We start from the raw sequence: 14,277 nt of genomic DNA on the forward strand, positions 1-14,277 counted from the left end.
CGGCGCAGGTGACAAGCTTGCACGCCTTTAGGCCCTCATTGTTTAGCTTTTCCTTTTTCCTGCAATCCAAAAAAAGAAGAATGTGCCCTAGGAGGGCGTGTAATGGACCATTGCGGCTATGCCTTTTATATTATCATTGCTGTCTTGATGCTGTGTTGCAGTGTTCGCGATTTGAGCGGGATAAGGTAGGAAGGCTTTGCTTGGTAGGTGCAGTCGTCCTTCGCCTCACGAGGACCTGGCCTTAGGTATTTGACAGGCCCCCAAGGGCGCACGCCCTGTGCCTTCCGGAGATACGCCTTGTGCCCCCTGCCATAGGGTGATTTGGACCTGATGCACCATGCTGCGCTGCCCGGGGGGCACGGACATGAGGGTTGCTGGCGCCAGCGTACTCGATCGAGGTCTCCTTGCGAGGATGAAGCCGAAATGACGGGGTTTGGCGTGGTGCGTGCACAAAGGCAGGCCCTGGGCGCACACACCTACCCAGCCCCATGCGTGAGGAGCGCGAGGAGAAGTGGCGGGCGACTGCCACCTCTCTCATGTCCTTAGACCAAAATAACTTAGGAGAAAACACAACTCGGGGAACCAGCGTTCGAGAATACCAAATCCATTGAGGGACTACTACGAAAACTATAAGCAACTTCAGAAAGCAAAAGAACAGCCGTGTCCGGCACCTAATCTAGTCTTCTCACCAGTGCGGAGCTAAGTGCTAGCACTAGGACATGGGAGGGAGCCCCCATGAGGCCCCAGGGCAACTCTCAGGAGACTCCGGGGCGTGTACAACCCCACTCATTTTTATGTGAGAGTGTCACAAGCGGAGACCTTCATAGGCCGGAGCCTTGCTTCACAGGCCGGAGCCTTTCTTCAGGGGTAGAAATTCCGGAGGTGCTGGATGTTCCAGGCGTTCTGGATGGGGACCCCGTCCTGTGTCTCCAGGCACGCGGTGCCAGGCCTAGAGACACTAGCAACCCTAAACAGGCCCTCCCACATGGGAGAGAGCTTATGCAGCCCCTCCCTGGAGAGCACCCACCTCAGGACGAGATCGCCCACCTCTAACGTCCTGGAACGGATGCTGCCGCAGTGGTACCGCCACTGCACCTACTGGTACCTCGCTGCCCGGAGCAAGGCTTGACGACGGCGTTCCTCCCCAAGCACGAGATCCATCCTCCGCGTGGCGTCCTGCTGTGTTTCGTCGAACGCCAGGTCCCTCGTGGAGCGATGCTTGACCTCGTGAGGGTGAACCGCTTCTACTCCGTATACGAGGAAGAAGGGCGTTTCTCCTGTTAGCTTGGTCGCGGTGGTGCGGATGGACCACAGCACGGACTGCAGCTCCTCGAGCCAGCCCCTGCCGCAGGCCTCGAGCTTCTTCTTGAAAGTGTGGGTCTTGAGGCCCCTCAGGACCTCCGCATTGGCTCTCTCAGCCCTTCCCTTGCTCCGTGGATGTGCTACTGAGGCGTAGCAGATCTGCGTTCCAAGGTTAGCACAGTATGTTTTGAAAAGATTGCTTGTGAACTGCGAGCCATTGTCGGTGATGATGCGATTGGGGACCTCAAATCGGCTCACGATTCTCTTGATGAACTTGACGGCTGATCCTGCTGGGATGGTGCGCACGGCTTCTACCTCCGCCCACTTGGTGAACTTGTCGATGGCGACGTAGAGGTATCGGTAGCCCCCTGGCGCCCGAGGGAATGGCCCCAAGATGTCCAGCCCCCAGACCGCAAATTGCCATGTGAGCGGGATCATCTGGAGGCCCTGCGCGGGCTGATGGATCTGGTTGGCGTGGAACTGGCATGCTTCACAGGAGCGCACCAGCTCGGTAGCGTCGGTGAGCGCGGTGGGCCAGTAGAAGCCGCTGCGGAGCACCTTGCCCACCAGGGTGCGGGACGAGGAGTGATGCCCACAATCCCTACCATGGATGTCCGCCAGCAGCTCGAGCCCCTGTTCCCTGGAGATGCACAGCAACGAAACATCATTGGGCCTCCTGCGATATAACTCACCATCATTGATACAGTACGCAGTGGCTTGACGGGCCACGCGCTCAGCGTCCTCTTCCTTCTCTGGCAGGGTCCCTTGAAGCAAGTACGCCTTGAACTCTTCTGTCTAGCACCCCTCCTGAGGCTCGAGCACAAGCAGCAAGCGGGCTCCTGAGGGGTGACCGCAGGCTGGAGCGCCCGTCTCGGGTGCTTGTGGCAAGTCCTCCTAAGATGGTGTTGGAGTCGTGACGTGCGGGTCCGTAGAGGGCTTGAAGAGCCGCTCCTCAAACACCCCTGGCTCGTGAGGGAGCCTGCGAGAGGCCCTTTTGGCGATGTCGTCTGCTTCCTTGTTCGTCCCGCGTGGCACATGCTGCAGCTCCACGCCCATGAACTGTTTCTCCATTCTGCGCACCTCTTCTAGGTACGCCTCCATGTGTTCATCCTTAGGCGTGTATTCCTTGTTGGAGAAATTGGCGAGAAGCTGAGAGTCGCCCTTGATGGTGAAGCGCTTTACCCCCAGCGCGGCCGCGACCCTGAGCCCGGCGAGCAAGCCTTTGAATTCTGCGATGTTGTTGGAGACCTTCTCGCCCCGCTGAAAGCAGAGTTGCACTGCATAGGAAAGCTTTCCCTTGGTGGGCGAGATGAGGATGGCCCCTGCCCCTGCGCCTTGTCGGGGAAACGCCCCGTCGAAGTACATGATCCATCCGTCCGGCTCATCATCTCCTAGCAAGAGGGAACAATCCTTGCTTAATCCATGGTCTGGAGCGTCGGTCCAGTCGGGCACGAAGTCAGCAAGGGCCGCACCCTTGATGACCCTGGTGGTACTGAACTCGAGATCAAATGCTTGAAGCTCAATGTTCCATGCAGCAACTCGCCCGGCTGCGCTCGTGCTCTGGAGCACCCTCTCTAGTGGGTACGCTGAGAAAACTTTGATGGGGTGGCCTTGAAAGTAGTGGCGCAACTTCCTGGAGGTGACTAGAAGTGTGAGCAAGAGCTTGTGTGGCATGGGGTAGCGTGCCCGGGCCTCCCTCAGTACTGTGCTGACAGAGTAAACGGGGTGCTCGACGAGGGGCAGGCATCAGCAGAATCTTGTTCTTCATGAGGGCACAGGTCCCTTTTGGCCTCATGGGGCCTGTGCTCTGGAGCCTCGGTAGCCACGGGGTCGTTTGTGGCCTCAGGAGGAATGGCGACCGCTGCGCCGGCTGAGACTTTAGATGCCTTCCCCGGGGTGTGCTGCACTTTGCTTGCTGGTTGTGCATCCTGTTGTGGCTTCTTGACCGGGCGCTCCTTCCTTAGCGCCACCAGGGCGGCGCTTGCTGAGTGCGGGGTTGCTGCTAGATAGAGCACCAAGGGCTCGAGAGGGCGTGGTGCCATCATCACGAGCGGACTGATCAGGTATCTCTTGAGGTCCTGGAAGGCTATGTCTGCCTTGGGGGTCCACTCGAATGGCTCCTTTTTTTCATCAGATTGAAAAACGGGAGTGCGCGCTCCCCCAGCTTGGAAATGAAGCGCCCAAGCGAGGTTACGCAGCCAGCCAACTTCAGCATCTCCTTCAGGGTCTGTGGGGGGTTCATGTCTTCTATTGCCTTGACCTTTTCTGGGTTAGCCTCAATCCCTTTGTGCGATACCAAGAAGCCTAGCAGCTTGCCGGAGGGGACCCCGAACACACACTTCTCGAGGTTAAGCCGAAGATCCACCGTGCGCAGGCTGGCGAACGTTTCCTCCAGATCTTCTATCAGAGTCCTGGCCTCCCGAGACTTCACCACTATATCATCGACGTAGGCCTCCGCATTTCTCCCAAGCTACGAACCCAGGGCGATGTGCATCAACCGATGGAAGGTTGCTTCGGCGTTGCGCAGCCCGAAGGGCATGTAGGTGTAGCAGTACACCCCGCATGGGGTGAGGAATGCCGTCTTCTCCACATCTTCGACGGCCATCTTGAACTGGTGGTAGCCGGAGAAGGCGTCCAGGAAGCACAATAGGTCGCACTTGGCGGTGGAGTCGACGATCTGTTCGATGCGAGGGAGCGGGAAGGGATCTTGAGGAAAGGCCTTGTTGACGTTGGTGAAGTCGACACACATGCGCTCCTTTCCTCCTTTCTTGGGGACGATGACGGGGTTTGCCAGCCACTCTGGGTACCGCACCTATCTGACGACCCCTGTGGCTTGTAGCTTACGGGTTTCTTAGACGATGAAGGCTTGCTTCTCGGTGGACTGCCGGCGAGCCTTCTGCTTCACCGGCCGCACATTCGGGCATACTCTCAGATGGTGCTGGATTATCCCCCTTGGGACCCCGACCATGTGTTTGATGGGGAACGTAGTAATTTCAAAATTTTCCTACGCACACGCAAGATCATGGTCATGCATAGCAACGAGAGGGGAGAGTGTTGTCCACGTACCCTCGTAGACCGAAAGCGGAAGCGTTAACACAACGCGGTTGATGTAGTCATACGTCTTCACGATCCGACCGATCAAGTTCCGAACGCACGACACCTTCGAGTTTAGCACACGTTCAGCTCGATGACGTCCCTCGAACTCCGATCCAGCCGAGTGTTGAGGGAGATTTTCGTCAGCACGACGGCGTGGTGACAATGATGATGTTCTACCGACGTAGGGCTTCGCCTAAGCACCGCTACGATATTATCGAGGTGTAATATGGTGGAGGGGGGCACCGCACACGGCTAAGAGATCAATGATCAATTGTGTGTCTATGGGGTGCCCCCCTGCCCCTGTATATAAAGGAGCAAGGGGGAGGCGGCCGGCCTAGGAGGAGGGCGCGCTAAGGGGGGAGTCCTACTCCCACCGGGAGTAGGACTCCCCCTTTCCTTGTTGGAGTAGCAAAAGGGAAGGGAGAAGGAGAAAGAAGGAAGGGGGCACCCCCTCCCTAGTCCAATTCGGACTAGTCCATGGGGAGGGGTGCGGCCACCCTTTGGGGCCTTTTCTCCCCTTTCCCATATGGCCCACTAAGGCCCAATACAAATTCCCGTAACTCTCCGGTACTCCGAAAAATACCCGAATCACTCGGAACCTTTCCGATGTCCGAATATAGTCGTCCAATATATCGATCTTTATGTCTCGACCATTTCGAGACTCCTCGTCAAGTCCCTGATCTCATCCGGGACTCCGAACTCCTTTGGTACATCAAAACACATAAACTCATAATATAACCGTCATCTAACTTTAAGCGTGCGGACCCTACGGGTTCGAGAACTATGTAGACATGACCGAGACACCTCTCCGGTCAATAACCAATAGCGGAACCTGGATGCTCATATTGGCTCCCACATATTCTACGAAGATCTTTATCGGTCAGATCGCATAACAACATACGTTGTTCCCTTTGTCATCGGTATGTTACTTGCCCGAGATTCGATCGTTGGTATCTCGATACCTAGTTCAATCTCGTTACCGGAAAGTCTCTTTACTCGTTCCGTAATACATCATCCCGCAACTAACTCATTAGTTACAATGCTTGCAAGGCTTATAGTGATGTGTATTACTGAGTGGGCCCAGAGATACCTCTCCGACAATCGGAGTGACAAATCCTAATCTCGAAATACGCCAACCCAACAAGTACCTTTGGAAGCACCTGTAGAGCACCTTTATAATCACCCAGTTACGTTGTGACGTTTGGTAGCACACAAAGTGTTCCTCTGGTAAACGGAAGTTGCATAATCTCATGGTCATAGGAACATGTATAAGTCATGAAGAAAGCAATAGCAACATACTAAACGATCGAGTGCTAAGCTAACGGAATGGGTCAAGTCAATCAAATCATTCTCCTAATGATGTGATCCCGTTAATCAAATGACAACTCATGTCTATGCCTAGGAAACATAACCATCTTTGATCAACGAGCTAGTCAAGTAGAGGCATACTAGTGACACTCTGTTTGTCTATGTATTCACACATGTATCAAGTTTCCAATTAATACAATTCTAGCATGAATAATAAACATTTATCATGATATAAGGAAATAAATAATAACTTAATTATTGCCTCTAGGGCATATTTCCTTCAGTGTTTGGGTTCCCAGGTGAATACATCCTTGTTGGCTCACAAAAAGTTGATCAATGCCTCCTCTTGGTCCTGAGGGAGGCCAGCCCCTATGGTGAAGGTGGCGCTGGCCGTCCCATCCTCGCAGACCGGCACTTGCTTTGTCTCGGCTCGGTCGTGGGAGAACAACTGCTTCTTCTTGGCAGGCGCTGCTTCTGGGGGCACCTGATCCTCCTTCTTGCCGGGTGCCGCGGTCGCAGCTGTCTTGAAAGCGAGCTTGAGGACCTGCAGCGCGCCTTTGGTGTCCCCCGCAACTGTGAGGATACCGTTGCTGCCCGACATCTTCATGAGGTTGTACGCGGGATGGGTCGCAGCCATAAACTGCGCCAAGGTTGGGTATCCCAGAATAGCGTTGTACGGCAGGTTAATCTTGGCAATGTCGAAGTCGACGAGCTTGGTGCGATAGTTGTCGCGGGTCCCAAAGGTGATAGGGAGGCGGATCTTCCCCAGGGGCCTGGTGGAGCCGTCTCCAACTCCAGAGAAAGGCTTGGAGGGGCGGAGCCGGCTGGGCGGTACGTGGAGCAGGCCGAACGCCTCTGGGGAGAGCACGTTGAGGGCGGCTCCAGTGTCGACGACGGTCTTTGTGATCGCCATGTGGCAGATGGTCGGGGTGCAGAGCATCGGTAGGGCGCCTGCTCCCGTCTTGGCTTCAGGGTGATCCTCGGGGCCAAAGGCGAGGTCAGCTTGGGGCGCCGTCCAGCCCGGGGAGCCCCCGAGCCCACCTGCATGTTGCCTGCTCGTCGGTAGAACTACTTGACATGGCGGTCGTAGGGTGGCGCCTGCGAGCCGCCTAGGAGAGCTACAACAACCGGGGGCGCCGACACCGCGTAGTGGGCGAGCAAGAGGTCGCGCAACTCCTCCCAGGAAGCCACAGAAGACGTCAGCAGGTTGAGCAACCATGTGCGTGGCGCGCCTACGAGGGCCATGGGGAACCACTTGGCCTTCACATTGTCGTCTCCGCCAGCCGCCCAAACTGCCTCCTTGTATGACTGAAGAAAGGGGGGATGGATCTGCCACGCCGTCGTAGCGCGGCAGCATCTCCGGTCGGAACTTGGGCGGCCACTGCACCTCCCGCAAGGTGGTTGTGAAGCAGCGCAGCCCCAGCGCTTCTCTGGGAACGTGCATCGACGAGGTTGGCGGAGGAGCGCCCGCCATATGGGTCAATGGCACGATCTAGAGGTCGAGGAAGAGAATTCTGATGCACCCCTACATGGCGCGCCAAATGTTCGATTTCGGGATCCGGCAACCCTTGAGAGGTTCGAACCCTGGGGTGCGTGCGGAGATCTCAACCTGCCCAGCCTGCCTACTCGCGATTCTCCCTAGCCTCGCGCGTAGAGCTCATAGAGACACAAATACACAGAGATTTATACTGGTTCGGTCCACCGTTGTGGTGTAATACCCTAATCCAGTGTGGTGTGGTGGATTGCCTTGAGGGGCTATGGATGAACTAGTACAAGGATGAACAAGCCTCAGGAGGTGAGGCGTTCTTGAGCTGGTGTGGTGCTCGGGGTGGAATGGATCTCCCCCTCTATGGTGGTGGCTAAGTGCTATATATAGTGGCCTTGGTCCTCTTCCCAAATATGAGCGGGAAGGGATTCCACAATGACGGAATTTGAAAGGGGACAAGTAGTACAGTCTATCCTGACAAAAGTAGTCTTCGCCTGCGAAAAGCCTCCGCTCGTGATGCTGCGGTGGGCTCGGTGATGACCTCCGTCCTGCAGTCCTGGCGGTCTTGGTCTCGTTGCACCAGAATGGAAACCTTTGGTTGATTCCTCGGGACTCCGCGCCTGTGGCTTTCCTCCCTTGCACCGAAGAGGAAACCTGCGCTCTGCACCCGCCTGGCGCCCCACCCGGCCCCCGCCTGGCCTTGGTCGTCATGGCTCACGTCAGCTGAGCCTCATGAGGTAGCTACATAGATATCTCCGCCCCTCAGGAGCCCTCCTGAGGAGGCCAACTCCTTCAGGGGTCTTGGCGTCGTCTGCCTCACGAGGCTTGGCCCCTCGCGAGGGTCTTGCTGTGTTGGTGTTGAAGCTGGGCCGTACCAGGCCGCCGATGGAGTCACGCGGTGGACAGCAGGCAGGCAGGACTGAACACCCCCAAGTCCAGGACGCTGACAAACTCGCCCGGCTGCGTTCGGGCTTTGGAGCACCCTCCCCAGCAGGTACGCTGAGACAACCTTGATAGGGTGTCCTTGAAAGTAGTGGCGCAGTTTCCTACAGGCAACTAGAAGTGCGAGCAAGAGCTTCTATGGCATGGGGTAGCGTGCTCGGGCCTCCCTCAGTACTGTGCTGACGAAGTAGATGGGGTGCTCGACGAGGGGGGAAGCGTCAGCGGAATCTTGTTCTCCATGAGGGCACAGGTCCCATATGGCCTCATGAGGCCCGCCCTCCGAAGTCTTGGCAGCCATGGGGTCACTCGTGGCCTTAGGAGGAATGTCGACCGCTGCGCCGACCGAGACTTCGAATGCCTCTCCCTGGGTGTGCTGCGCCTCGCTTGCGGGTTGTGCGTCCTGCTGCGGCTTCTTAACCAGGCGCTCCTTCCTTACCGCCACCAGGGCGGCGCTTGCTGAATGAGGGGTTGCTGCCAGATAGAGCACCAAGGTCTTGAGAGGGCGCGGTGCCACAATCATATGCGGACTAGTTAGATATCTCTTGAGGTCCTGGAAGGCTGCGTTTGCCTCGGGGGTCCACTCGAATGGCTCCTTCCTTTTCATCAACTTGAAAAATGGGAGGGCGTGCTCCCCCAGCTTGGAAACGAAGCGCCCAAGTGAGGTTACACAGCTAGCCAGCTTCTGCATCTCCTTTAGGGTCTGTGGGGGTTCATATCCTCTATTGCCTTGACCTTCTCTGGGTTAGCCTCGATCCCTCTGTGCGACACCAAGAAGCCCAGCAGCTTGTCAGAAGGGACCTCGAACACACACTTCTCGGGGTTAAGCCGAAGATCCACCGTGCGCAGGCTGGCGAATGTCTCCTCCAGATCTTCTATCAGCGTTCTGGCCTCCCGAAACTTCACCACTATTTCATCGATGTAGGCCTCTGCGTTCCTCCCGAGCTGCAAACCCAGGGCGATGTGCATCAACCGCTGGAAGGTTGCCCCGGCGTTGCGCAGCCCGAAGGGCATGCAGGTGTAGCAATACATCCTGTACGGGGTGAGGAACGCTGTCTTCTCCACATCCTCCACGGCCATCTTGATCTGATGGTAGCCGAAGAAGGCATCTAGGAAGCACAGCAAGTCACACTCGGCGGTGGAGTCGATGATCCGGTCGATGCGAGGGAGCGGCAAGGCATCTTGCAGGCAGGCCTTGTGAAGGTTGGTGAAGTCGACACACATGCGCTCCTTTTCCCCTTTCTGGGGGACAATCACGGGGTTCGCTAGCCACTCCGAGTACCGCACCTCTCTGATGACCCCTGCGGCTTGTAGCTTACGAGTTTCCTGGATGATGAAGGCCTGCTTCTCGGTGTACTGGCGGCGAGCCTTCTGCTTTACCGGCCGCACGTTTAGACATACCCTCAGGTGGTGCTCAATTACCCCCCTTGGGACCCCAGCCAGGAGTTTGGGTTCCCAAGCGAATCCATCCTTGTTGGCCTGCAAACCGTTGATTAATGCCTCCTCTTGATCCTGAGGGAGACCAGCCCCTATGGTGAAGGTGGCGCTGGCCGTCCCATCCTCGCAGACCGGTACTTGCTTCATCTCGGCCCGGTCTTGGGAGAATAACTGCTTCTTTTTGGCAGGTGCTGCTTCTGGGGCCTCCTGATCCTTCTTCTCGCCGGGTATCACAGTCGCGGCTGTCTTGAAGGTGAGCTTGAGGGCCTGCAGCACGCCCTTCGTGTCCCCAGCCACCGTGAGGACACGGTTGCTTCCAGGCATCTTCATGAGGTTGTACGCGGGGTGGGTCACAACCATAAACTGGGCCAAGGCTGGGTATCCCAGAATAGCGTTGTACGTCAGGTCGATCTTGGCGATGTCGAAGTCGAAGAGCTCGGTGCAGTAGTTGTCGTGGGTCCTGAAAGTGATAGGGAGGCGGATCTGCCCCAGGGGCCTGGTGGAACCGTCTCCAACCCCGGAGAAAGGCTTGGAGGGACGGAGCCAGCTAGGCGGCACGTGGAGCAAGCCGAACGCCTCAGGGGAGAGCATGTTGAGGCCGGCTCCGCCGTTGATGATAGTCTTGGTGATCGCCACATGGCAGATGGTGGGGGTGCAGAGCATCGGGAGCGCGCCTGCTCCCGTCGTGGCGGCGTGATGATCCTCGGGGCCAAAGGCGAGGTCAGCTTGGGGAGCCGCCTAGTTTGGGGGAGCCCCCGAGCCTGCCCGCGTGTTGCCTATCCGTCGGTAGAACTGCTTGACGTGGTGGTCGGAGGGTGGTGCCTGCGTGCCGCCTAGGAGAGCTGCGACGACTGTGGGCGCCGGCGCCGCGTAGTGGGCGAGAAAGAGGTCGCGCAGCTCCTCCCGGGAGGCCACGAAAGACGCCGGCAGGTTGAGCAACCAGGCACGTGGCGCGCCTACGAGGGCCATGGGGATCCAGTTGGCCTTCACCTTGTCGTCTCCGCCAGCCGCCCAAACTGCCTCCTCGTACACCTGAAGAAAGGGGGCTGGATCTGCCGCACCGTCGTAGCGCGACGGCATCTCCGGTCGGAACTTGGGCGGCCACTGTACCTGCCGCAGGGTGAGGACGAAGTAGCGCAGCCCCGACGCTTCTATGGGAACGCGCGTCGACAAGGCCGACGGACGAGCACCCGCCATATGGGTCAGTGGCATGATCTGGAGGTCGAGGAAGAGGATTCTGACGCACCCCTACCTGGCGCGCCAAATGTCGGATTTAAGGAACCGGCAACCCTTGAGAGGTTCGAACACTAGGGTGCATGCGGAGATCTCAACCTGCCCAGCCTGCCTGCCCGCGATCCTCCCTAGCCTAGCGCGTCGAGCTCAAAGAGACGCAAAGACACAGAGACTTATACTGGTTCGGGCCACCGATGTGGTGTAATACCCTAATCCAGTGTGGTGTGGTGGATTGCCTCGAGGGGCTATGGATGTACTAGTACAAAGGATGAACAAGCCTCAGGGGGTGAGGTGTTCTTGAGCTGGTGTGGTGCTCTACTTGTTCTGATTTCGGTCCTCTCTATGGTGGTGGCTAAGTCCTATATATAGTGGCCTTGGTCCTCTTCCCAAATATGAGCGGGAAGGGATTCCACAACGGCGAGATTTGAAAGGGCACAGGTAGTACAGTCTATCCTAACAAAAGTAGTCTTCCCCTGCGAAAAGTCTCTGGTCGTGATGCTGCGGTGCGCTCGGCGATGACCTCCGTCCTGCCATCCTGGCGGTCTTGGTCTCGTTGCACGAGAATGGAAACCTTTCGTTAATTCCTCGGGAATCTACGCCTGCGGCTTGCCTCCCTTCCACCGAAGAGGAAACCTGCGCCCTGCGCCCACCTGGCGCCCGCCTCGCACCTGCCTGGCCTTGGTCGTCATGGCTCACGTCAGCTGAGCCTCATGAGGTAACTACATAGAACTCTCCACCCCTCGGGAGCCCTCCTGAGGAGGCCACTTCCTTCAGGGGTCTTGGCGTCGTCCTCCTCGCGAGGCTTGGCCCCTCGTGAGGGTCTTGTGGTGTTGGTGTTGAAGCTGGGCCATACCAGGCCGTCAATGGAACCACGTGGCAAGCCGCAGGTAGGCAGGACTGGATACCCCCAACTTCAGGACGCCGGCAAAAAATAAAACTATTCAAACCACACAAAGAGAGAGTCTTGTCCCGTTTTACTATACAAATGCTATTCAACGCTATTAATCCATGTTATGTCCAACTAGAATTTTTCACTGGCTGTATAATGCCTGTAACCTACTCATACCAACATTTTAGTGCATTCCAAATGTCTATACTACCGCTGCAATTCGAACTGAATTTAAATTCATTTCTCTATTTCAATAAGAATCTACAATCAAGATTTCTGCCAACTTCAACCATCATTCGTGTATTACCTTAACAACACACCACATGATTACTATATAGATAGATATGAACTATGTGTACTATATGAACTTGAATTCAATTTTTTGAATACACTTGATGTTGATTCCAAATAATAGTACATTTTATGTACTAACTATATATTCATAATCTAAACATTGTTCCATACGTACACCGTGTTTATCACACAAAGTATAGTGCCCCGCCCCCTACACTATGACAAGTATTTAGCCTTGAGCTGCAAAAGCCACACATTAGCCCAAATTATAATCAATGTTCTACATTATGATATCTTCTTCAAGTATCCGTATCCACTTTTTTATAATGAATTGTGATCTTTGTTCGTCTTTTACACCTTCACGATCCTCTTCTCGTTGTAGCTAGCTAGCTAGGGCTAACTTTCTATCGTGCATGCACACGCCCGCCCCCCTCTCACCCTCCCTCAGCGTCCCCTCCATCGCGCACGTTCGTTATTTCTCTTTAGGTCGTTCACCCGCGGTGTGTGTAGCCCCCCCGGCTCCTTCTTTCTGGCACACACCGGTCGATATACCTCTCTAGCCAAGTGTGCCTACCACAAACACATACTTCCCCTCTTCTCTTCTCACCGTCCATGCCCTCCTATGTCCAATATGGTTCCACGCAGGTGCACACTCCCGCCCCTCTTTTCATCAATCTCATACTCACACACTCCTCCTCCTCGACATAGTAGGCCTCTCGCACCACCTCCTAGCTGCACCCCTCTACCCCTGTCTGTCTCTCTGGACCTTATTTGGTTCTAACACATGCATGCATGTATACGTACCAATTTGCCTACATATAGCCAGGTCGACTATAATTCGTTTACCCCATGCACCGATAGACTTACCTCACTAGTTATGTCTCTGCCTTTCTCGGACACACGACGGTTGATCTTCCTATGTAGTTACGTATGCTTACCACAACCATAGCGTCTCCCCTCATCATCCTTGCATACCCCCCGACCCGTCTCTCACACGCACGTGCATAGACAGACAGACATCCTCGGACTTCTCTTATTGATATTGCACTTGTACCCTCCGTTTGTCTAGCAGGCCTCTCCCACCATTTGTGAGACGCCACTCCAACACCAACCCTCCGACACTCTACCTTTGTCTTTCTCCCAACCTTATTCCTCTGGTACACATATGCATGGATGTTGATCGATCTCCCTCAATACATAGCTAGGTCTCTCTCCTTCTCCACACATATACTACTTGATTTACCTCTCTATAGTTAGGCCTCTGCCCCCCCCCACACACCGATAGTCGAACGTTGTAGGTAGGTATCCATGCCACACAGAAAAACTACACCTCTCCCTCTCAAATTCCAGTAGGCCAGCCACCCTGTATCTTTGACGTGGGCGAACGCAAATTCGATGGCACTCTTTATCGATCGTGCAGCCACACACTTCTTCCCTGTTTTTGATTCTATCGATATCTACGCCGATGACCCCTGCACTCTCTTCTCGTGGATCGCTCCCTCCATATATGATATATCCATGACTCTATTTCACACACATTGCATATGTTACGTTTTTTTGTTTGAGATATGATCGACACATTGGCTCTGTCTCGCACAAACCATCTCTCTCACACCCACCCATGTACGTACCTGCACCTAAAGAAGAGGTGCACGCAGGACGCACATACTCACGTCTCATTCCCGGCCACACCCGCGCGGGTACACGGTGGAGTTCGTCTTTGTACGAAAAGGCAGCCCACGTGATAATTTGACGCGTGTAGTGGTTGTTTACTCGAAGGAGGGTCGTGTACCACGCGTAGACGGAACAAAGTTCGACTTGACACGTTAGTATTAAAATAAAGTTATATATTCCTTAATGGCACGTACAGAATATAAAAACGACTGTTGTGGGGAAAATGGAAAAATCCGCTCCACTATATACAACGGAGCCTGCCTGCCGGGGTTTGTCTCTCGTCACACCATCTCACACAAGGCGGCGGTGGCCTCTCTCTCTCACCGTTGGTCAGTGCTCTGGCCGCATCCCGTCCGCCGGCAGAAAGGGAGGATGCGCATCGTTTCTCCGTTCGACGGCGTTGAGGCATCACGTCCCGATATGCGGTACCCGCCGTTCTCTTTGACCAAGCTCCGGCGCGGCAAGTCCTTCTCCACTTGCTCGCTGCCGCAGTATGGGCAGATCCTGGCCGCCGGCGCCCTCCTAGTTTCATCCCGACGACCCCCAGGTACAGCTTCCACTGGCCATCTTCCCACGTTGCTGCATGTGGAAAATCCTGCATGTGGATCTTCTTAGTTGT

The 14,277-nt window shown here is 55.5% G+C and overlaps 1 protein-coding gene across 1 annotated transcript; it reads right to left on the bottom strand.

Annotated features, from left to right (window-relative positions):
• Positions 1-8,827: 8,827 nt before the first annotated feature.
• LOC141041128 (uncharacterized) lies at positions 8,828-10,231 on the bottom strand. Its single transcript, XM_073507238.1, has 2 exons — positions 9,206-10,231; positions 8,828-9,076 (listed from the first exon to the last, which is right to left on the bottom strand). The coding sequence occupies exons 1-2, from the start codon at positions 10,229-10,231 to the stop codon at positions 8,828-8,830; spliced, it is 1,275 nt and encodes a 424-aa protein (XP_073363339.1).
• Between the last annotated feature and the right edge of the window lie 4,046 nt (positions 10,232-14,277).

The sequence above is a fragment of the Aegilops tauschii genome, chromosome 2, assembly GCF_002575655.3.
Source record: "Aegilops tauschii subsp. strangulata cultivar AL8/78 chromosome 2, Aet v6.0, whole genome shotgun sequence".
In the NCBI taxonomy this organism is placed as follows: domain Eukaryota; kingdom Viridiplantae; phylum Streptophyta; class Magnoliopsida; order Poales; family Poaceae; genus Aegilops; species Aegilops tauschii.

Coding starts and splice junctions, on each gene's coding strand:
- LOC141041128 (XM_073507238.1), bottom strand. CDS start 10,231: ATGCTCTGCACCCCCACCATCTGCCATGTGGCGATCACCAAGACTATC. Junction 9,077..9,205: donor ACCATCAGATCAAGATGGCC/GTGGAGGATGTG, acceptor CTGGGTTTGCAG/CTCGGGAGGAACGCAGAGGC.